This window comes from Hyla sarda, chromosome 9 (assembly GCF_029499605.1).
Source record: "Hyla sarda isolate aHylSar1 chromosome 9, aHylSar1.hap1, whole genome shotgun sequence".
Classification (NCBI taxonomy): domain Eukaryota; kingdom Metazoa; phylum Chordata; class Amphibia; order Anura; family Hylidae; genus Hyla; species Hyla sarda.
This window is the reverse complement of record NC_079197.1, coordinates 184,648,219-184,673,418: the sequence shown is the minus strand read 5'-3', so window position 1 is coordinate 184,673,418 and position 25,200 is coordinate 184,648,219. Positions and strand designations below refer to the sequence as shown.

The 25,200-nt window shown below is 44.6% G+C and overlaps 1 protein-coding gene across 1 annotated transcript in view; it reads right to left on the bottom strand.

Moving 5' to 3' along the window:
- LOC130291467 (uncharacterized) overlaps positions 1-17,327 on the bottom strand; it is a 40,642-nt gene extending 23,315 nt beyond the window's left edge. Inside the window, exons 1-2 of the mRNA XM_056540204.1 lie at positions 17,201-17,327; positions 15,607-15,665 (exon numbers count right to left, since the gene is read on the bottom strand). Coding sequence (XP_056396179.1) covers positions 15,607-15,648 — 42 coding nt within the window. The 5' untranslated portion in view covers positions 15,649-15,665; positions 17,201-17,327. The remainder of the gene's footprint in view (positions 1-15,606; positions 15,666-17,200) is intronic.
- Between the last annotated feature and the right edge of the window lie 7,873 nt (positions 17,328-25,200).

Here is a 25,200-nt window from a genome sequence, read left to right as displayed (position 1 = left end):
ATTTTGGGTCTCTCTCCATATGATGGAAAGGTCACGAGAAATTTCATCCACAGCGGGCAGACCAGAGGGCAAGGGAGTAGGGAGGGGGGGAAGAGGGTGACGGCCGTACACCACGAAAAATGGGGATTTGGAGGAAGACTCAGAGACCCTGAAGTTATACGAGAATTCGGCCCATGGGAGGAGATCTGCCCAGTCATCCTGGCGGGAGGAAACAAAATGTCGCAAATAATCACCCAAGATCTGGTTAATCCTTTCTACTTGTCCATTGGACTGGGGATGATATGCAGAAGAAAAATTTAATTTAATCTTGAGTTGTTTACAGAGAGCCCTCCAGAATTTAGACACGAATTGGACGCCTCTATCCGAGACAATCTGTGTAGGCAACCCGTGAAGACGAAAAATGTGTACAAAAAATTGTTTAGCCAACTGAGGCGCAGAAGGAAGACCAGGAAGAGGGATGAAATGTGCCATTTTGGAGAATCGATCAACGACCACCCAAATAACAGTGTTGCCACGGGAAGGGGGTAAATCAGTAATAAAATCCATACCAATCAGAGACCAAGGCTGTTCGGGGACAGGCAGAGGATGAAGAAAACCAGCGGGCTTCTGGCGAGGAGTCTTATCCCGGGCACAGATAGTGCAGGCTCGCACAAAGTCCACAACATCCGTCTCCAGAGTCGGCCACCAATAGAAGCGGGAGATGAGTTGCACAGATTTCTTGATACCCGCATGACCTGCGAGATGGGAGGAGTGACCCCATTTGAGGATTCCGAGGCGTTGGCGAGGAGAAACAAAGGTCTTTCCTGGAGGAGTCTGCCTGATGGAGGCAGGAGAAGTGGAGATCAGGCAGTCAGGTGGAATGATGTGTTGCGGAGAGAGTTCAACTTCTGAGGCATCCGAGGAACGAGAGAGAGCATCGGCCCTAATGTTCTTATCGGCAGGACGAAAGTGAATCTCAAAATTAAATCGGGCAAAGAACAGAGACCACCGGGCCTGGCGAGGATTCAGCCGTTGGGCAGACTGGAGGTAGGAGAGGTTCTTGTGGTCGGTGTAGATAATAACAGGAGAACTTGATCCCTCCAGCAGATGCCTCCATTCCTCAAGTGCTAATTTAATGGCTAGAAGCTCTCGATCCCCGATGGAGTAGTTCCTCTCCGCTGGAGAGAAGGTCCTAGAGAAAAAACCACAAGTGACAGCATGCCCGGAAGAATTTTTTTGTAGAAGAACAGCTCCAGCTCCCACTGAGGAGGCATCAACCTCCAATAGGAAGGGTTTGGAAGGGTCAGGTCTGGAGAGGACGGGAGCCGAAGAAAAGGCAGACTTGAGTCGTTTAAAGGCGTCTTCTGCTTGAGGGGGCCAGGACTTGGGATCAGCATTTTTTTTGGTTAAAGCCACGATAGGAGCCACAATGGTAGAAAAATGTGGAATAAATTGCCTGTAATAATTGGCGAACCCCAAAAAGCGTTGGATAGCACGGAGTCCGGAGGGGCGTGGCCAATCTAAGACGGCAGAGAGTTTGTCTGGATCCATCTGTAGTCCCTGGCCAGAGACCAAATATCCTAGAAAAGGAAGAGATTGGCATTCAAACAGACATTTCTCAATTTTGGCATAGAGTTGGTTGTCACGAAGTCTCTGAAGAACCATACGGACATGCTGGCGGTGTTCTTCAAGATTGGCAGAAAAAATTAGGATATCGTCCAGATATACAACAACACAGGAGTATAACAGATCACGAAAAATTTCATTGACAAAGTCTTGGAAGACGGCAGGGGCGTTGCACAGTCCAAAGGGCATGACCAGATACTCAAAGTGTCCATCTCTGGTGTTAAATGCCGTTTTCCACTCGTCCCCCTCTCTGATGCGGATGAGGTTATAGGCGCCTCTTAAGTCCAATTTAGTGAAGATGTGGGCACCTTGGAGGCGATCAAAGAGTTCAGAGATGAGGGGTAAGGGGTAGCGGTTCTTAACCGTGATTTTATTAAGACCGCGGTAGTCAATGCATGGACGTAGGGAGCCATCTTTTTTGGACACAAAGAAAAATCCGGCTCCGGCAGGAGAGGAGGATTTACGGATAAAGCCCTTTTTTAGATTCTCCTGGACGTATTCGGACATGGCAAGAGTCTCTGGGGCAGAGAGAGGATAAATTCTGCCCCGGGGTGGAGTAGTGCCCGGGAGGAGGTCGATAGGGCAATCATAAGGCCTGTGAGGAGGTAGAGTCTCAGCTTGTTTTTTGCAGAAAACATCCGCGAAGTCCATATAGGCCTTAGGGAGACCGGTTACTGGAGGAACCACAGAGTTACGGCAAGGGTTACTGGGAACCGGTTTTAGACAGTTCTTGGAACAAGAGGACCCCCAACTCTTGATCTCCCCAGTGGACCAATCCAGGGTAGGGGAATGAAGTTGAAGCCAGGGAAGTCCAAGGAGAATTTCCGAGGTGCAATTGGGGAGGACCAAAAGTTCAATCCTCTCATGATGAGATCCGATGCTCATAAGAAGGGGCTCCGTGCGGAAACGTATGGTACAGTCCAATCTTTCATTATTTACACAATTGATGTAGAGGGGTCTGGCGAGACTGGTCACCGGGATGTTGAACCTGTTGACGAGAGAGGCCAAAATAAAATTTCCTGCAGATCCAGAGTCCAAGAAGGCCACTGTAGAGAAGGAGAAGGCAGAGGCAGACATCCGCACAGGCACAGTAAGACGTGGAGAAGCAGAGTAGACATCAAGGACTGTCTCATCTTTGTGCGGAGTCAGCGTACGTCTTTCCAGGCGGGGAGGACGGATAGGACAATCTCTCAGGAAGTGTTCGGTACTAGCACAGTACAGGCAGAGGTTCTCCATACGGCGTCGTGTCCTCTCTTGAGGTGTCAGGCGAGACCGGTCGACCTGCATAGCCTCCACGGCGGGAGGCACAGGAACAGATTGCAGGGGACCAGAGGAGAGAGGAGCCGAGGAGGAGAAACGCCTCGTGCGAACAGAGTCCATATCTTGGCGGAGTTCCTGACGCCTTTCGGAAAAACGCATGTCAATGCGAGTGGCTAGGTGAATAAGTTCATGTAGATTAGCAGGAATTTCTCGTGCGGCCAGAACATCTTTAATGTTGCTGGATAGGCCTTTTTTGAAGGTCGCGCAGAGGGCCTCATTATTCCAGGACAATTCTGAAGCAAGAGTACGGAATTGTACGGCATACTCGCCAACGGAAGAATTACCCTGGACCAGGTTCAACAGGGCAGTCTCAGCAGAAGAGGCTCGGGCAGGTTCCTCAAAGACACTTCGGATTTCCGAGAAGAAGGAGTGTACAGAGGCAGTGACGGGGTCATTGCGGTCCCAGAGCGGTGTGGCCCATGACAGGGCTTTTCCGGACAGAAGGCTGACTACGAAAGCCACCTTAGACCTTTCAGTGGGAAACAGGTCCGACATCATCTCCAGATGCAGGGAACATTGGGAAAGAAAGCCACGGCAAAACTTAGAGTCCCCATCAAATTTATCCGGCAAGGATAAGCGTATCCCAGGAGCGGCCACTCGCTGCGGAGGAGGTGCAGGAGCTGGCGGAGGAGATGACTGCTGAAGCTGTGGTAGTAACTGTTGTAGCATAACGGTCAGTTGAGACAGCTGTTGGCCTTGTTGCGCTATCTGTTGTGACTGCTGGGCGACCACCGTGGTGAGGTCAGCGACAACTGGCAGAGGAACTTCAGCGGGATCCATGGCCGGATCTACTGTCACGATGCCGGCTGGCAGGTAGTGGATCCTCTGTGCCAGAGAGGGATTGGCGTGGACCGTGCTAGTGGACCGGTTCTAAGCCACTACTGGTTTTCACCAGAGCCCGCCGCAAAGCGGGATGGTCTTGCTGCGGCGGTAGTGACCAGGTCGTATCCACTAGCAACGGCTCACCTCTCTGGCTGCTGAAGATAGGCGCGGTACAAGGGAGTAGGCAAAAGCAAGGTCGGACGTAGCAGAAGGTCGGGGCAGGCAGCAAGGATCGTAGTCAGGGGCAACGGCAGAAGGTCTGGAAACACAGGCAAGGAACACACAAGGAACGCTTTCACTGGCACTAAGGCAACAAGATCCGGCGAGGGAGTGCAGGGGAAGTGAGGTGATATAGGGAAGTGCACAGGTGAACACACTGATTGGAACCACTGCGCCAATCAGCGGCGCAGTGGCCCTTTAAATCGCAGAGACCCGGCGCGCGCGCGCCCTAGGGAGCGGGGCCGCGCGCGCCGGGACAGAACAGACGGAGAGCGAGTCAGGTAGGGGAGCCGGGGTGCGCATCGCGAGCGGGCGCTACCCGCATCGCGAATCGCATCCCGGCTGGCAGCGGAATCGCAGCGCCCCGGGTCAGAGGACGTGACCGGAGCGCTGCCGCGGGGAGAGTGAAGCGAGCGCTCCGGGGAGGAGCGGGGACCCGGAGCGCTCGGCGTAACAGTGAACAGTATAATCTCCTCTACAGCCTATGGGTTATATACAGGAGGTGAACAGTATAATCTCTTCTACAGCCTATGGGTTATATACAGGAGGTGAACAGTATAATCTCCTCTACAGCCTATGGGTTATATACAGGAGGTGAACAGTATAATCTCTTCTACAGCCTATGGGATATATACAGGAGGGGAACAGTATAATCTCCTCTACAGCCTATGGGTTATATACAGGAGGTGAACAGTATAATCTCCTCTACAGCCTATGGGTTATATACAGGAGGTGAACAGTATAATCTCCTCTACAGCCTATGGGTTATATACAGGAGGTGAACAGTATAATCTCCTCTACAGCCTATGGGTTATATACATTAGGTGAACAGTATAATCTCCTCTACAGCCTATGGGTTATATACAGGAGGTGAACAGTATAATCTCCTCTACAGCCTATGGGTTATATACAGGAGGTGAACAGTATAATCTCCTCTACAGCCTATGGGTTATATACAGGAGGTGAACAGTATAATCTCCTCTACAGCCTATGGGTTATATACAGGAGGTGAACAGTATAATCTCCTCTACAACCTATGGGTTATATACAGGAGGTGAACACTATAATCTCCTCTACAACCTATGGATTATATACAGGAGGTGAACAGTATAATCTCCTCTACAGCCTATGGGTTATATACAGGAGGGGAACAGTATAATCTCCTCTACAGCCTATGGGTTATATACAGGAGGTGAACAGTATAATCTCCTCTACAGCCTATGGGTTATATACAGGAGGTGAACAGTATAATCTCCTCTACACCCTATGGGTTATATACAGGAGGTGAACAGTATAATCTCCTCTACAGCCTATGGGTTATATACAGGAGGTGAACAGTATAATCTCCTCTACAGCCTATGGGTTATATACAGGAGGTGAACAGTATAATCTCCTCTACAGCCTATGGGTTATATACAGGAGGGGAACAGTATAATCTCCTCTACAACCTATGGGTTATATACAGGAGGTGAACAGTATAATCTCCTCTACAGCCTATGGGTTATATACAGGAGGTGAACAGTATAATCTCTTCTACAGCCTATGGGTTATATACAGGAGGTGAACAGTATAATCTCCTCTACAGCCTATGGGTTATATACAGGAGGTGAACAGTATAATCTCCTCTACAGCCTATGGGTTATATTCGGGAGGTGAACAGTATAATCTCCTCTACAACCTATGGGTTATATACAGGAGGTGAACAGTATAATCTCCTCTACAACCTATGGGTTATATACAGGAGGTGAACAGTATAATCTCCTCTACAGCCTATGGGTTATATACAGGAGGTGAACAGTATAATCTCCTCTACAGCCTATGGGTTATATACAGGAGGTGAACAGTATAATCTCCTCTACAGCCTATGGGTTATATACAGGAGGGGAACAGTATAATCTCCTCTACAGCCTATGGGTTATATACAGGAGGGGAACAGTATAATCTCCACTACAGCCTATGGGTTATATACAGGAGGTGAACAGTATAATCTCCTCTACAGCCTATGGGTTATATACAGGAGGTGAACAGTATAATCTCCTCTACAGCCTATGGGTTATATACAGGAGGGGAACAGTATAATCTCCTCTACAGCCTATGGGTTATATACAGGAGGTGAACAGTATAATCTCCACTACAACCTATGGGTTATATACAGGAGGTGTACAGTATAATCTCCTCTACAGCCTATGGGTTATATACAGGAGGTGAACAGTATAATCTCCTCTACAACCTATGGGTTATATACAGGAGGTGAACAGTATAATCTCCTCTACACCCTATGGGTTATATACAGGAGGTGAACAGTATAATCTCCTCTACAGCCTATGGGTTATATACAGGAGGTGAACAGTATAATCTCCTCTACAGCCTATGGGTTATATACAGGAGGTGAACAGTATAATCTCCTCTACAACCTATGGGTTATATACAGGAGGTGAACAGTATAATCTCCTCTACAGCCTATGGGTTATATACAGGAGGTGAACAGTATAATCTCCTCTACAGCCTATGGGTTATATATAGGAGGTGAACAGTATAATCTCCTCTACACCCTATGGGTTATATACAGGAGGGGAACAGTATAATCTCCTCTACAGCCTATGGGTTATATACAGGAGGGGAACAGTATAATCTCCTCTACAACCTATGGGTTATATACAGGAGGTGAACAGTATAATCTCCTCTACAGCCTATGGGTTATATACAGGAGGGGAACAGTATAATCTCCTCTACAGCCTATGGGTTATATACAGGAGGTGAACAGTATAATCTCCTCTACAGCCTATGGGTTATATACAGGAGGTGAACAGTATAATCTCCTCTACAGCCTATGGGTTATATACAGGAGGGGAACAGTATAATCTCCTCTACAGCCTATGGGTTATATACAGGAGGTGAACAGTATAATCTCCTCTACAGCCTATGGGTTATATACAGGAGGTGAACAGTATAATCTCCTCTACAACCTATGGGTTATATACAGGAGGTGAACAGTATAATCTCCTCTACAGCCTATGGGTTATATACAGGAGGTGAACAGTATAATCTCCTCTACAGCCTATGGGTTATATACAGGAGGTGAACAGTATAATCTCCTCTACAGCCTATGGGTTATATACAGGAGGTGAACAGTATAATCTCCTCTACAGCCTATGGGTTATATACAGGAGGTGAACAGTATAATCTCCTCTACAGCCTATGGGTTATATACAGGAGGCGAACAGTATAATCTCCTCTACAGCCTATGGGTTATATACAGGAGGTGAACAGTATAATCTCCTCTACAGCCTATGGGTTATATACAGGTGAACAGTATAATCTCTTCTACAACCTATGGGTTATATACAGGAGGTGAACAGTATAATCTCCTCTACAGCCTATGGGTTATATACAGGAGGTGAACAGTATAATCTCCTCTACAGCCTATGGGTTATATACAGGAGGTGAACAGTATAATCTCCTCTACAACCTATGGGTTATATACAGGAGGGGAACAGTATAATCTCCTCTACAACCTATGGGTTATATACAGGAGGTGAACAGTATAATCTCCTCTACAGCCTATGGGTTATATACAGGAGGTGAACAGTATAATCTCCTCTACAACCTATGGGTTATATACAGGAGGTGAACAGTATAATCTCCTTTACAACCTATGGGTTATATATAGGAGGTGAACAGTATAATCTCCTCTACAGCCTATGGGTTATATACAGGAGGTGAACAGTATAATCTCCTCTACAACCTATGGGTTATATACAGGAGGTGAACAGTATAATCTCCTCTACAACCTATGGGTTATATACAGGAGGGGAACAGTATAATCTTTACTACAGCCTATGGGTTATATACAGGAGGTGAACAGTATAATCTCCTCTACAACCTATGGGTTATATACAGGTGAACAGTATAATCTCCTCTACAGCCTATGGGTTATATACAGGAGGTGAACAGTATAATCTCCTCTACAACCTATGGGTTATATATAGGAGGTGAACAGTATAATCTCTTCTACAGCCTATGGGTTATATACAGGAGGAGAACAGTATAATCTCCTCTACAACCTATGGGTTATATACAGGAGGTGAACAGTATAATCTCCTCTACAGCCTATGGGTTATATACAGGAGGTGAACAGTATAATCTCCTCTACAGCCTATGGGTTATATACAGGAGGTGAACAGTATAATCTCCTCTACAGCCTATGGGTTATATACAGGAGGTGAACAGTATAATCTCCTCTACAGCCTATGGGTTATATACAGGAGGTGAACAGTATAATCTCCTCTACAACCTATGGGTTATATACAGGAGGTGTACAGTATAATCTCCTCTACAACCTATGGGTTATATACAGGAGGGGAACAGTATAATCTCCTCTACAACCTATGGGTTATATACAGGAGGGGAACAGTATAATCTCCTCTACAACCTATGGGTTATATACAGGAGGTGAACAGTATAATCTCCTCTACAGCCTATGGGTTATATACAGGAGGTGAACAGTATAATCTCCTCTACAGCCTATGGGTTATATACAGGAGGTGAACAGTATAATCTCCTCTACAGCCTATGGGTTATATACAGGAGGTGAACAGTATAATCTCCTCTACAGCCTATGGGTTATATACAGGAGGGGAACAGTATAATCTCCTCTACAGCCTATGGGTTATATACAGGAGGGGAACAGTATAATCTCCTCTACAACCTATGGGTTATATACAGGAGGTGAACAGTATAATCTCCTCTACAGCCTATGGGTTATATACAGGAGGTGAACAGTATAATCTCCTCTACAACCTATGGGTTATATACAGGAGGTGAACAGTATAATCTTCTCTACAGCCTATGGGTTATATACAGGAGGTGAACAGTATAATCTCCTCTACAGCCTATGGGTTATATACAGGAGGTGAACAGTATAATCTCCTCTACAGCCTATGGGTTATATACAGGAGGTGAACAGTATAATCTCCTCTACAACCTATGGGTTATATACAGGAGGTGAACAGTATAATCTCCTCTACAACCTATGGGTTATATACAGGAAGTGAACAGTATAATCTCCTCTACAACCTATGGGTTATATACAGGAGGTGAACAGTATAATCTCTACAGCCTATGGGTTATATACAGGAGGTGAACAGTATAATCTCCTCTACAGCCTATGGGTTATATACAGGAGGTGAACAGTATAATCTCCTCTACAGCCTATGGGTTATATACAGGAGGTGAACAGTATAATCTCCTCTACAGCCTATGGGTTATATACAGGAGGTGAACAGTATAATCTCCTCTACAACCTATGGGTTATATACAGGAGGTGAACAGTATAATCTCCTCTACAACCTATGGGTTATATACAGGAGGTGAACAGTATAATCTCCTCTACAGCCTATGGGTTATATACAGGAGGTGAACAGTATAATCTCCTCTACAGCCTATGGGTTATATACAGGAGGTGAACAGTATAATCTCCTCTACAGCCTATGGGTTATATACAGGAGGTGAACAGTATAATCTCCTCTACAGCCTATGGGTTATATACAGGAGGGGAACAGTATAATCTCCTCTACAGCCTATGGGTTATATACAGGAGGTGAACAGTATAATCTCCTCTACAGCCTATGGGTTATATACAGGAGGTGAACAGTATAATCTCCTCTACAGCCTATGGGTTATATACAGGAGGGGAACAGTATAATCTCCTCTACAGCCTATGGGTTATATACAGGAGGGGAACAGTATAATCTCCTCTACAACCTATGGGTTATATACAGGAGGTGAACAGTATAATCTCCTCTACAGCCTATGGGTTATATACAGGAGGGGAACAGTATAATCTCCTCTACAACCTATGGGTTATATACAGGAGGTGAACAGTATAATCTCCACTACAGCCTATGGGTTATATACAGGAGGTGAACAGTATAATCTCCTCTACAGCATATGGGTTATATACAGGAGGTGAACAGTATAATCTCCTCTACAACCTATGGGTTATATACAGGAGGTGAACAGTATAATCTCCTCTACAACCTATGGGTTATATACAGGAGGGGAACAGTATAATCTCCTCTACAACCTATGGGTTATATACAGGAGGTGAACAGTATAATCTCCTCTACAGCCTATGGGTTATATACAGGAGGTGAACAGTATAATCTCCTCTACAGCCTATGGGTTATATACAGGAGGTGAACAGTATAATCTCCTCTACAGCCTATGGGTTATATACAGGAGGTGAACAGTATAATCTCCTCTACAGCCTATGGGTTATATACAGGAGGTGAACAGTATAATCTCCTCTACAACCTATGGGTTATATACAGGAGGTGAACAGTATAATCTCCACTACAACCTATGGGTTATATACAGGAGGTGAACAGTATAATCTCCACTACAACCTATGGGTTATATATAGGAGGTGAACAGTATAATCTCCTCTACAGCCTATGGGTTATATACAGGAGGTGAACAGTATAATCTCCACTACAACCTATGGGTTATATACAGGAGGTGAACAGTATAATCTCCTCTACAGCCTATGGGTTATATACAGGAGGTGAACAGTATAATCTCCTCTACAGCCTATGGGTTATATACAGGAGGTGAACAGTATAATCTCCTCTACAGCCTATGGGTTATATACAGGAGGTGAACAGTATAATCTCCTCTACAGCCTATGGGTTATATACAGGAGGTGAACAGTATAATCTCCTCTACAACCTATGGGTTATATACAGGAGGTGAACAGTATAATCTCCTCTACAACCTATGGGTTATATACAGGAGGTGAACAGTATAATCTTCTCTACAGCCTATGGGTTATATACAGGAGGTGAACAGTATAATCTCCTCTACAACCTATGGGTTATATACAGGAGGTGAACAGTATAATCTCCTCTACAGCCTATGGGTTATATACAGGAGGTGAACAGTATAATCTCCTCTACAGCCTATGGGTTATATACAGGAGGTGAACAGTATAATCTCCTCTACAGCCTATGGGTTATATACAGGAGGTGAACAGTATAATCTCCTCTACAGCCTATGGGTTATATACAGGAGGTGAACAGTATAATCTCCTCTACAGCCTATGGGTTATATACAGGAGGTGAACAGTATAATCTCCTCTACAGCCTATGGGTTATATACAGGAGGTGAACAGTATAATCTCCTCTACAGCCTATGGGTTATATACAGGAGGTGAACAGTATAATCTCCTCTACAGCCTATGGGTTATATACAGGAGGTGTCCGCAAAAGTTTGTCTGTTCCTTAATATTGATGTGATCACATGGGCCCCAGCGGTCGTACTCCCCGCGATCATCTACTTATCCCCTATCATGTGTATAAGGAATAATTTAGTTTTTTCGTTTTTTTCACTGGAGAACTCTTTTAACTCTGAGACTACACATAAGTATAATATAGATCTATCTATCTCATATCTATCTATTTATCTATCTATCTCATATCTATCTATTTATCTATCTATCTATCTATCTATCTATCTATCTCATATCTATCTATTTATCTCATATCTATCTATTTATCTATCTATCTCATATCTATCTATTTATCTATCTATCTATCTATCTATCTATCTATCTCATATCTATCTATCTATCTGTCTATCTATCTCAATCTCATATCTATCTATCTATCTATCTATCTATCTAAGAAAGTTCATATAAATCCGCAGCACACAGGTCCAATATGGTGAAAAAGAAAAAAACTTTATTCCATCATGTGACTGTCATATAGCGACGTTTCTGCTGGCTCTCCCAGGAGCTTGAGAAAGGCTGAGAGAGCCAGCAGAAACGTCGCTATATGACAGTCACATGATGGAATAAAGTTTTTTCTTTTTCACCATATTGGACCTGTGTGCTGCAGATTTATATGGACTTTCTGTGAATTGGGACCCCTGACCAAGGTCTGGTTCTGTGTGCACCCACGGATATTGAGCTCAAGGGAGTGCTGTTTCTCTTTGGATTACTATCTATCTATCTATCTCATATCTATCTATCTATCTGTCTATCTATCTATCTATCTCATATCTATCTATTTATCTATCTCATATCTATCTATCTATCTCATATCTTTGTATCTCATATCTATCTTATCTCATATCTATCTATATATCTACAGCAACAGAAGAATACAGCAGCACACTGCCAGCACAAGGATATAGGTGAAACATGAACACGCGGTGGGACGGTCCAAGCTATTTGACCGCCGGCGGAGACAAATTTGCGAGCTAAGTGCCTCACTATTTCATAGTTTCACATTTGCATCTATTACACCATAGCTGTATAGTCTCCATGTTTTATCTGCATGTTCATGTTTCACCTATATCCTTGTGCTGGCAGTGTGCTGCTGTATTCTTCTGTTGCTGTATATCTATCTATCTATCTATCTATCTATCTATCTATCCCATATCTATCTATCTATCTCATATCTATCTATCTATCTCATATATATCTATCTATCTCATATCTATCTATCTATCTATCTATCCCATATCTATCTATCTCATATCTATCTATCTATCTATCTATCTCATATCTATCTAAAAAAAAATCTAAAAAACCGCAGCACACAAAGGATTCTTCAGTGCAAATAAAAAGTGACTAGTTTATTCCATCATCAGCAAGACAAGGCAATTGTCTTGCTGATGATGGAATAAACGAGTCACTTTTTATCGTATTTTGGTCACGTTTTTTAATACCATTAAAAAATTTATAAAAAGCGATCAAAAACTTCAGATCATGGCACAAAAAAATGAGCCTTCATACATCCCCATATGCGGAAAAATAAAAAAGTTATAGGGGTCAGAAGAGGAAATTACTAAACGTATACATTTTCCTGCATGTAGTTATGATTTTTTCCAGAAGTGCGACAAAATCCAACCTATATAAGTAGGGGATCATTTTAACCATATGGACCTACAAAATAATGATAAGGTGTCATTTTTACTGAAATATGCACTGTGTAGAAACGGAAGCTCAATGATTTTTCCCTTTCGCGGTGGATTTTTGGATAAAATGACTAATGTCACTGCAAAGTAGAATTGGTGGCGCAAAAATAAGCCATAATATGGCTTATAGGTGCAAAATTGAAAGGGTTATGATTTTTAAAAGGTAAGGAGGAAAAAACGAAAATGTAAACACTGAAAAATGCTGAGTCCTTAAGGGGTTAATTGATAAAAGGATATCAAACTGTATACTGTCCATTACTTTACATTATGCAGTGGTCACATATGCCACAGTATGGGCATCCACTAGTGGTCCATATTGGGAAATCCTCCTGATATCTCTGATATTCACTACAAACTTAATGTTTTGCTTTTGTTTGTTTTTTTAGTTACAATTTATGCATTTATTCTTTTGTTGTCTGATAATGAGGAATGCCAGAGGCATAACGTGTGGCTTCTCGGGCCCAATGCAAGAATCAGTATCAGGACCCCCATGTCTACCATATGCCATGTATAATACTGGTGTCTTCTTATGGGACAGAAGTGCTTTGGGGTCCCAGTGCAACTGCTACCTCTGTGTCCCCTATAGTCACACCTACAGTTCCGGGATTGAGCCTCATCTGGACGCGCAGAGGCCATTATAGACAATAGGGATCCAGTTGACGACAGTCTCAACGAATAGAGGTATAGAAACAACATGATCAATGCAACAAGTTTATTTTTTTACTCCAATTGGGGGCATTAGCGTCGCTACAGTTTTTTTTTTTTTTTTTTGCAATTTATGTAATTTTCTTTTTCTTTTTCTTTTATTGTCTAATAATGCAGAATGCTAGAGGTGCAACTTGTGGCTTCTCAGCCATAATGCAAAAATCTGTATCATATACCATACTGGTGTCTTCTTATGGGACAAAGGTGCTTTGGGGTCCCAATGCAATTGCTACCTCTGCGCCCCCTATAGTTATGCCTTCAGTTCCTTGATTGAACTTCATCTGGACATGAGGCCATGATAGTCAATAGGGATCCAGTTGAACACTATCTTAGTAAACAGAGGTATATAAACTACATGATTGGTACAAGTAGGTTTTTCTTACCCCAATGGGGGCATCAGAGCCGCTACAGGTTTGTTTTGCTGCAATTTAAGTATTTTTGTTTACTCTTTTGTTGTTTGATAATGCAGAATGCCAGAGCGGAACTTCAGGCCCCATGTCTACCATATGCCATGTATAATACTGGTGTCTTCTTACGGGACAGAAGTGCTTTGGGGTCCCAGTGCAACTGCTACCTCTGCGTCCCCCATAGTCACACCTACAGTTCCTGGATTGAACCTCATCTGGACATGAGGCCATTATAGACAATAGGGATCCAATTGACGGCATTTTCAGCAAATAGAGGTATAGAAACAACACGATTGATGCAACAAGTTTTTTTTAATTCCAATGGGCGCATTAACATCGCTACAGGTTTTTTCGTTGTTGCAATTTATGTATTTTCTTCTTTTTTATTATTTTGTTGTTGTCTGATAATGCAGAATGCTAGAGGTGCAACTTGTGGCTTCTCAGCTATAAGGCAAAAATCTGTATCAGGACCCCCATGTCTACCGTATGCAATATATAACACTGGTTTCTTCTTATGGGGAAAAGGTGCTTTGGGGTCCCAGTGCAACTGCTACCTCTGCGTCCCCTATAGTCACACCTACAGTTCCTGGATTGAACCTCATCTGGACATGAGGCCATTATAGACAATAGGGATCCAGCTGACGACAGTCTCAGCGAACAGAGGTGTAGAAACAACATGATCGGTGCAACAAGTTTTTTTTTTTACCCCAATGGGGGCATTAGTGTCGCTACAGTTTTTGTTGTTGTTGCAATTTATATATTTTCTTTTTTACAATTTTTTGCTGTCTGATAATGCAGAATGCTAGAGGTGCAACTTGTGGCTTCTCAGCCCCGATGCAAGAATCTGTATCAGGCCCCCCCATGTCTAACATGTGCCATGTATAATACTTGTGTCTTTTTATAGGATAGTGGTGCCTTGGGGCCCCAGTGCAACTGCTACCTCTGCGTCCCCTATAGTCACCCATAAGCCATAATAGGAAATAGGAATGTAAACATGTATATCATATACAGCGTAGGTCTCCAAACTGCAGAACTCCAGTGGCTGCAAAACTACAACTCTCAGCATGCCCGGACAGCCAACGGCTGTCCGGGCATGCTGGGAGTTGTAGTTTTGCAACATCTGGAGCTTTACAGTTTGGAGACGACTGGTATATAGGTGCGTACGCACACATACTGTAGCTGTATCTCCTCCATCCTGTTTTCCTTCCTCTTCTGTATATTCACGACATCATTGCCGCAAATAGTAGCGAGGCGGCCGGTGTCGCAGGGGCCGCGCTAATTTCCGCTGTCATATCATTTCATTTGGTGGAGGGACCCAGGTGACAAGTAAAATAAATCCACTGTCTGCGACCGGCCCCACCGTATCCCATCATATTAATTCATAATTGTCATGGCGGATGAGTGGCGCGCTCTTATTTGCTCTTTTCATCTCTGGTTGATGGAGATTGTTCTGCAATTAGTAACCGGAGATGGCGGAGAGGATGGTCAGACAGATGGAGTAACTGGATGGGACACCGGGCAGCTCTCATGGAGACAAATCGTCACTTACCGGGAGAGTCCTTGACTCATCCTCTTCTGTCAGGTCCTTCATTGTATTCAGATGTTCCTCTGTTTCATGGGAAAACAACCAATAAATTCAGTTGTACTAACTGTGTAACTTTATATTACTTTGTAACTTTTATTGTAACAGTTCTGATGTATCTTAGTTCCCCCACTAGTCATGTATGTAAGTATATAGGTAAGTAGATCCCACCTATAGGGAAGGTATATAGTAGGTTGGTAGACCCCCACCCATACAGTAGGTATATAGTAGGTAGGAATTCCCCACCCATACACTAGGTACAGTATTTGGTAGATATAAATGATATATGGTAGGTAGGTCCAATGACACTGAAAGTATATAGTATGTAGACCTTTCTCTCTCCCCCCCAATACAGGAGGTATATAGTAGTTATGTAGATTCCCCTAATACAATAGGTGGTTACACCCCACCAATACAGTAGGTATATAGTAGGTGGGAAGACCCCACTCATCCAAAAAATGTATAGTAGTTAGACTCCCCCCATACATGAGGTATATAGTAGGTGGGTAGATTCCACTGATGTAGTAGACATATAGTAGGTGGTTAGACCCCACCAATACAGTAGGTATATAGTAGGCGGGTAGCCCCCACCAATATAGGAGATATATAGGTGAGTAGACCCCGCCCATACTGAAGATATATAGTAGATAGACCCTTCAATACAGTAGGCATATAGTAGGTTGGTAGACCCCATCAATACAGTAGGCATATAGTAGTCGGGTAGACCCCACCAAAATAGGAGGTGTATAGAAAGGGAATAGACCCCACTGATATAGGATGTATATAATAGGTAGATAGACCCAACCAATACAGAAAATATATAGTGGGTATATACAAAAAGGTAGATCCCACCAATACAGAATGTTCAAGATAAGTAGGTATACCCCCCAATAAAGAAGGGATATATTAGATGTGCAGACACCTCTGATACAGAAGCTACAAAGTAGGTAGGTAGACTCCCCAATACAGTAGGTATATAATAGGTAGGTAGCTCCCCCCCCCAATACAGAAGGTATATAGTAGGCAGGTAGATTCCCATATTTTGTTGGAATTAAACCCCTAGGTTCACCCTCCATAAAGTGGGTATATGGTAGGTAGGTTGCCCCCCCCCGGCATATAGAAAGTAAATAGTAGATGAGTAGATCTTCCATTTAGTAGGTAGGTAGACCCCTCATGTGGTTGATATATAGTAGGCCAGTAGGGAGACCCCACCATATAGTAAGTAGGTAGATAAGTCCCCATATAGTAAGAATACAGTATATAGCTAGCTCTTGGTAGGTAGGTCTCCCCACCCCCTTTATAATATCTCTTGCACCAATAAAAATATTACGGTGGTGGTTGCCGCCCAGTGCTGCGCCATTTTATGCTAGGGATGTTAGGGACCCACTCTAAATAGGTGGCCTTGACGTGGCGAGTGGGCTTGTAGTTTTTGATAAAAAATGTATAATAACAACCTGTTAGTTTTTGATATTGTGCTGAGAAGCAATCAGATCATTATACAAGATTGTAGATGTGCACCATGTCAGTTTTCTACCAGAATTCATAAAAATATTACGCTCACCTTTCCCCGTTCCTGCACCGAGCGGCTTGTTCCTCCTCCGACATCATGCAGTTGGTGCGGATGTTGGACATAGGTAATGATGGCGCTGGCCCAGTAACCTGGGACATGTGCACTGTATTCCTGCTGCTAGTGATGCCGGTAGTCGTGCTCTTTGTTGTTGCTTTTGGTCGTTTCCTCTGTGATCACATCTAATGATTATTGGCTAATAACCTTCATCTATTAGATCCCAAAGAGCCCTATAACCAGCATGGACAGATATTTCTATATTTCATCAAGAAGGGAATCTCGTGCAGTTTGGGAGGAGACGGTCGCCATTCATATATCTTCCCCATCATCATTAGTTTTCTGCTCTTGTGCCGATACTCAAGTGCCTGTCAGTTTGGGATGATGGGAAATCAGCCTCGTATTCCTCCATGGCAGTGACATTTGCTCAGAGTAAATCTAGCATGGATTGGCTTAGCGCGGCTCAGACTGACAGATCTGACATTTGCTGCCGCCGCTCTCTAACCAGCTGCCATGATAAGGTCTTGGATGTTCATGAAGTTAGGAAAAAATATAATTTCAAACTTAATGGAGATTCTATTTACTTTCCAAGTAAGATGTAAGGACGAATACATTACAGGTGTCTGTAGCTTTTTGGGTGACACAAGATGAATTACATTTCTTTCCTGCGTTTAGTAAGATTGGAGATTGTGGCGCCACTTCTCCTCGCTGAATCTTCCAGTAGGTTAGCGCTTGGTGTAGGTGATATACAGGAGGTCATCTTGTCTTATATACAGGGAGACTGGAATATAAAGTGTATATTGGGTGTGAAATGCAACAAAAGGGCAAAATAAAGGGCTTTTCTGGAATATTCCAATGTTCAACATTCAAGGCGTATTCACAGGAATACACCACTTTTAAAAAAAATGTTTCTTGGCTCCCATAGATGTTAATGAGAGTTGTGTAAACAGCATATTTGTCACTTGTGTCCCAAAGGACAGGGAATAACCTAGAACCCCTTTCCCTGCCTACTTGCATAGCCGCCCAAAGCAGCGGCTCCACAACTGGGCACCAGACCCTCTGCTGACTAAAATGCAGGGGCAACATAGTCAAAACAATAAGCAGGAACTGTACGAGGTCAGGGACACAGGTCAGGATACAAAGGGTTAACAACTATAACAAAGACCGGGAATCAGAATACTAAATAATGGCAGAAATGCAAAGTAGTAAACAGATATCAAGGTAGCATGGCAGCAGGTAGATAGTGAAGAGACAACAACCCAAGAACCAAAGCAGCATATGGCAGGTATGATAATATGAATGAGACTGGATAACTAGATATATAACGGCAGGACTAGACCAGGAATGGACAGTTTAACTAAAGTTAGACACTATATAGATCAGGATGCACTAGAACTAATTCACACTAGAAACAGAAACCAAACTGACTCCAGGTAAGACTCCAGCGAAGCTAAGGAACGGGCCGAACCATAGGGGGAACAGGATCAACTTCAAAACCAAACTCCAAACATGGAGGAATACAAAATAAAATACAGGTCAGAATACTAGAACAAGATTGCCCAGAAAAAAGGAATAAACACAAACAAAATACAGGTTAACACAGCAGACACAAAACCAGATGGGAATACAGCGACCAAGATACAGACAGATAACGAGAGAAACAGAACAAGGTAAAAGAACTAATAAACCATGACTATACCAAGTACATGTGGTACATCAGCAGCCAATGCCAGAAGCCTAAGGAGGCTAAATAACCCATCCCAGCTGCTGATTGGACAAGGTCTGTAACTCTTACCTGACCAGGGAGCTACATGTACAGTTGCACAGTTTCAATAATTCAGGAGTTACAGAAATAACATAACTTTTGGTTCTACGGGTGCTATAAGATCTACGTAAACTGCTCAAAACAGCACACTCAATTTTTTGGGGAAAACCTCCAGTCATCAAGAACCAGACCAGGTGGGGAAGGGGGGGGAGGGGGCATCTTTCTCCTTCAAGAAGCTGCAGGAATCCAATAAGCACAGGGTCCCCTATACTCAGTCCCCAAGGCTCCACCAATAGTCCACAATTATAACTTTTCCCTGTTCTATTCCAATGGAGCAAGTGATGACCTTGAAGACTGGTTTGGGGACCACTGCTCTTAGTTCACCGGGTACAGCACCACACATCTGATAATGGGTATGCCGAGTACTGCAGCATGAAAGATCTTATGATAGTTTTTTTTGAGACTTGAACATTATAAATTCTTGTAATTTATTCTCCCTCATGTTTTACTTGTAGCAGCATGTCTAAATTGTAATTTAGTTTAATGTGGAATCTTTGTAAGGAAGCAACATCTTCATGTTCAGAGGATGTGTTATTAATACAGTCAGTTTAGCACAGCAACCTTGCATCAAAAGTCTTTGGGAGAAGGGTGGGGGGATGGGGGTTATTATCATATACAACTTTTTTCTGGAAAAAATAGCAAATAATCACACAGTTTTTGAGCTAGCTGCAGATGCTGTGCTTTGATCTATGAGATCTGCGCTTGCAATGGATAAGCTAAAATGACTACAGTAACCCCCCGACCTACGATGGCCCCGACATATGATAAAATCGACATACGATGGCCTCTCAGAGGCCATCGCATGTCGATGTCAGCATCGACATACGATGCTTTTATATGTCGGGGCCATCGCATTAACTGCTATCCGGCAGCGCAAAATGCTTAAGCTGCTGTCGGATAGCAGTTTAAGCATCCCTGGCAGGTTTGCTTACCTATTCCCGCTGCTCCGGTCCATTTCGCGATCCTTCGGTGTCTTGCGCATCTTCTCCAGGGTCCGGGCCTCGCTTTCCGGCGTCGTTATTACGTCACTACGCACGCCACGCCAGCGCAGCAGCGTAATAACGTCACCAGAAAGCGAGGCCCGGGCCCTGGAGAAGATGCGCAAGACAACGGAGGATCGCGAAGAAGACACCGGAGCAGCGGGACAGCATCGGGAGCCCCTGGAACAGCAGCGGGAGCGGTGAGGACCTGGTGCGGAGCGGCGGGGACATGTAAGTACAGCTTCCTATACTTTACATTGCACGGATCCCTCTACATACGATGGATTCGACAAACGATGGGTCGTTTGGAACGAATTACCATCGTATGTTGAGGGACCACTGTATTTTAAATATGCTCGCTAAAATGGTCATTCACTAGCTCACCCCCCCCCCCATCATGCTTGAAACAATGTGTATAAGATGGCGCCTCCGGACAGAGCTACACCCAAGATGATAAGGCTCACATCCTGGATGAGGAACGCCTGCAGATGGAAGAAACCAATCACAAGGACAGGTGTAACTGATCAAAACCCCTGTAACTGTTGCAAATACAGGAATAACCATTTACTGAACTGTGTGTCAGAGTGATTTTCTTCTCTCTTGCATGCACTGATCCTGATAACTAATCAGGAAGGGGGCAGATACTCATCTGATACCGGGTCTGGTTCCAGTCCATTTCCCACTCTATCCTCTATCAATAGATGAGTTTTGGCAGTCACCGAGATGTAGCTGTTAGATGTAGCTGTCAGTCTTGGCTACTGAAATCAGCCTGGGCCAGTGGGTGTAAACCAGGCTGGAGCCTTTGGGTCTATTCCCTTGGCTTAATTTCCGCCTCAAATGAAAGCCCAATACACTTCTGAAAATTGTCAACAGGAGTGAGGAATCCCATAGAAGTGTATTTGGCTTTCATTTGAGACGGAATTCTGCCATGTGAATAGACCCTTATTGGCGTCATGATGGATCAGATCTGTTATGGGAGGGGGGAGGGTCAATGGGATTATTTGAATGAATATGCAGCTCACTGCTTTTAAATATATATATATATATATATATATATATATATATATATATATATACCACTATAGCCGAGTTACTAAAGAGACTCCTATACCCTTGGAGTGGTTGGAGTTAGACAATAATCATGCAATGTAATTCAGAGGTCCTGTAGATTGGGTATACGTTTTAAAATAGTGGAGTGTCCCCTTTAATGTCACTGACCAGTGAATTATATTGCATGTTTGTTGTCTAAGGGTATGTTCACATGTTTATAGACTTGCAGCAGGGTCTGTTACCACCTGGGTCAGCAGAAAATCCATGATAGCGGCAGATTTGCAGATTGCAGTTGGACCCATTGAAGTGAAAGGTAGTGGAACTTCCGCTGTGAGTTATCATCGTGTGATAATCCCCCAAAGGGATTGTTCTACTGTCAAGTCTTGTGTACTATCCATGGGGAGGATGTGTATAAGTGTATAAGCGTGTATGGGTCTGTCATTGAAATGGAGTGGTGGTCACGTGTTTGCGCTGTCGCTTCTTTCCGTGTCTATTGGGGATGCCGGAGATAGTGAAGTGCTGGACTCGGCTGTGTTTGGCAGCTTCATCCCAACAGGAGACCCAGGACCCCTCTTCTTATGATGGAGGGTTCCCAGCACCCAGATACCCTGTCATCATACACTTGTTCTATATCCTGAGGACAATGGATAAGTCTTAATGGTGGGACAACTCCTTAAGAGATGTAGGACAAGAGAAGGACAACAAGACTGGTATTTTGGGTCATATTTTTTATTTTAGGTAAATGTTTTAATCAAGATGCATAAAGTATCTTGGGTTTGTAAAAAGAAAACATACTTTTTGTATGTTGAGGCCACAAGTCAGATTAGCGAGACATTTTGTTCTAGATTATCATCCTTTGAACAACTGAAAACAACTGATTGATCCCGTAGTGAGCGTCACTGTCTGGCAGAGGAAATCTATGGAACACTGGAGATCAAACTACATTTGGAGAAGCCATTGTGGGCCCTAAGATACACGCTTTCCTATAATTGACATTGATCCACTTGGTTTTACGCTAATGATTGGAGTGTTTCTCTTGTCTTGTTTCTTCTCTTGTCCTTTTACTTTTACCAGTCGATTCTCATCCTGTACTTATTGTCCTTTTCCGACGAACCATAACCAGAGAGAATTCTCCTGAAATCTTCCAGGTCTTTGGGCTCTAAATATTTTGAAGAATTTGCCCCAAAAATGCCACCTTTGTAATAAAATATTTATGTACATTTTATATCAATGGAAGAAGCTGGTGGACATGATGGAACTTTGATTGAACTTGAAAATTGTACAGTTTTGAGTCTTATAATTAGAGATCAGACAAATTGTCAAAAGTCTGGCTCTGCCGGTTCACTGAACAAAAAGTTCTGGTTCTGACCAAACCTGCACTTCACCAATAGTCAAAAAATGTGTGTATAACACTGTCTAAGAGCCCTAAGACCCCTGTATAGTGCTGAGAGGTCACCTGGGAGGTATCTATGGACTTATGAGTTTAAGGCAAAGTTACTTTCAAAATTACAGAAACTTGTATGACTATGGGCAAATAGATGGTGCCCAGTGGTAACTAAAAGGCTGGGGAAAAAAAACTGTGCACTAGAGGATTTGTTTGTCCAAAAATTATTACCTTTTTGAAGGTTAATGCCTGGCGGGGTTAATATGATCCATTTTTTCAAGTAGCTACAAGTTTTGCACCTAGAAAGTGAAGAAGCAATGGCTTGGCATCCTAGAAAGTGCGCTGAATCGTCTATGCAGATTTTTTTTTTACAATTAGTGTAAAACAAAAAAAATCTGTCACACTTAAAGGGGTGGTCGGGTAAAAACCAACGTATCCTCTATCTACAGGTGTTACGCCGAGCGCTCTGGGTCCCTGCTCCTCCCCGGAGCGCTTGCGGCGTTCTCCTCTATGCAGCGCCCCGGTCGGGCCTGCTGACTGGGAGCGCTGCACTGACATTCATGATGGGGATGCGATTCGCATAGCGGGACGCGCCCGCTCGCGAATCGCATCCCAAGCCACTTACCCGTCCCGGTCCCCGGCTATCATGTTCTGGCGCGCGCGGCTCCGCTCTCTAGGGCGCGCGCGCGCCAGCTCTCTGAGATTTAAAGGGCCAGTGCACCAATGATTGGTGCCTGGCCCAATCAGCCTAATTACCTTCCACCTGCTCCCTGTCCATATAACCTCACTTCCCCTGCACTTCCTTGCCGGATCTTGTTGCCTTAGTGCCTAGAGAAAGCTTCTACTGTGTTTACCATTACTGTGTTCCTGACCTCCTGCTATTACTATTGACTATGAACCTTGCCGCCTGCCCCGACCTTCTGCTACATCTGACCTTGCTTCTGCCTAGTCCTTCTGTCCTACGCCTTCTCAGCAGTCAGCGAGGTTGAGCCGTTGCCGGTGGATACGACCTGGTTGCTACCGCCGCAGCAAGACCATCCCGCTTTGCGGCGGGCTCTGGTGAAAACCAGTAGCAACCCTAGAACCGGTCCACTGACACGGTCCACGCCAATCCCTCGCTGACACAGAGGATCCACATCCAGCTAGCCGAATCATAACAACAGGATAGGGGATAAGTGTCTGATCAGGAGGAATTTGACCGCTAGGACCCTTCGCAATCTCAGCAATGGGACTCACCTCTCTGAAAGGTGTACTCTCCATTCATCTGCAGAGCTCTCAGAGAGCCGGGTCACATTCTGGAGATTGAGGGGGGTCCAAGCATTCATTCTCCCTGTGATCAGACACTAATCCCATATCCACCTTTAACAGAACAGGTGCAGAATGCTCTCTGCTTCTTTACTACAATTATTATATGTGTGGCTCCTATCCCTATCTATGTTGGTCACTGCTCCCTGTCCCTCACAGAGATCTTCACCTAACACCTGCTATCTCTATAATAGCTACTGACGCTATGTGAATAAGCTTTTATAGTGGGTCTGACATCATCCCTATGCACCTGCTTATCATATAATGATATTCTTTACATACATTTTTAACTCTACTTTACGTTGCATACTGTTACGCCGAGCGCTCCGGGTCCCCGCTCCTCCCCGGAGCGCTCGCTTCACTCCCTCCGCTGCAGCGCTCCGGTCACGTCCTCTGACCCGGGGCGCTGCGATCCTGCTGCCAGCCGGGATGCGATTCGCGATGCGGGTAGCGCCCGCTCGCGATGCGCACCCCGGCTCCCCTACCTGACTCGCTCCCCGTCTGTTCTGTCCCGGCGCGCGCGGCCCCGCTCCCTAGGGCGCGCGCGCGCCGGGTCTCTGCGATTTAAAGGGCCACTGCGCCGCTGATTGGCGCAGTGGTTCCAATTAGGGTTTTCACCTGTGCACTTCCCTATATTACCTCACTTCCCTTGCACTCCCTTGCCGGATCTTGTTGCCTTAGTGCCAGTGAAAGCGTTCCTTGTGTATTCCTTGCCTGTGTTTCCAGACCTTCTGCCGTTGCCCCTGACTACGATCCTTGCTGCCTGCCCCGACCTTCTGCTACGTCCGACCTTGCTTCTGCCTACTCCCTTGTACCGCGCCTATCTTCAGCAGCCAGAGAGGTTGAGCCGTTGCTAGTGGATACGACCTGGTCACTACCGCCGCAGCAAGACCATCCCGCTTTGCGGCGGGCTCTGGTGAAAACCAGTAGTGACTTAGAACCGGTCCACTAGCACGGTCCACGCCAATCCCTCTCTGGCACAGAGGATCCACCTCCTGCCAGCCGGCATCGTGACAGTAGATCCGGCCATGGATCCCGCTGAAGTTCCTCTGCCAGTTGTCGCTGACCTCTCCACGGTGGTCGCCCAGCAGTCACAACAGATAGCGCAACAAGGCCAACAGCTGTCTCAACTGACCGTTATGCTACAACAGTTGCTACCACAGCTTCAGCAGTCATCTCCTCCGCCAGCTCCTGCACCTCCTCCGCAGCGAGTGGCCGCTCCTGGGATACGCTTATCCTTGCCGGATAAATTTGATGGGGACTCTAAGTTTTGCCGTGGCTTTCTTTCCCAATGTTCCCTGCATCTGGAGATGATGTCGGACCTGTTTCCCACTGAAAGGTCTAAGGTGGCTTTCGTAGTCAGTCTTCTGTCCGGAAAAGCCCTGTCATGGGCCACACCGCTCTGGGACCGCAATGACCCCGTCACTGCCTCTGTACACTCCTTCTTCTCGGA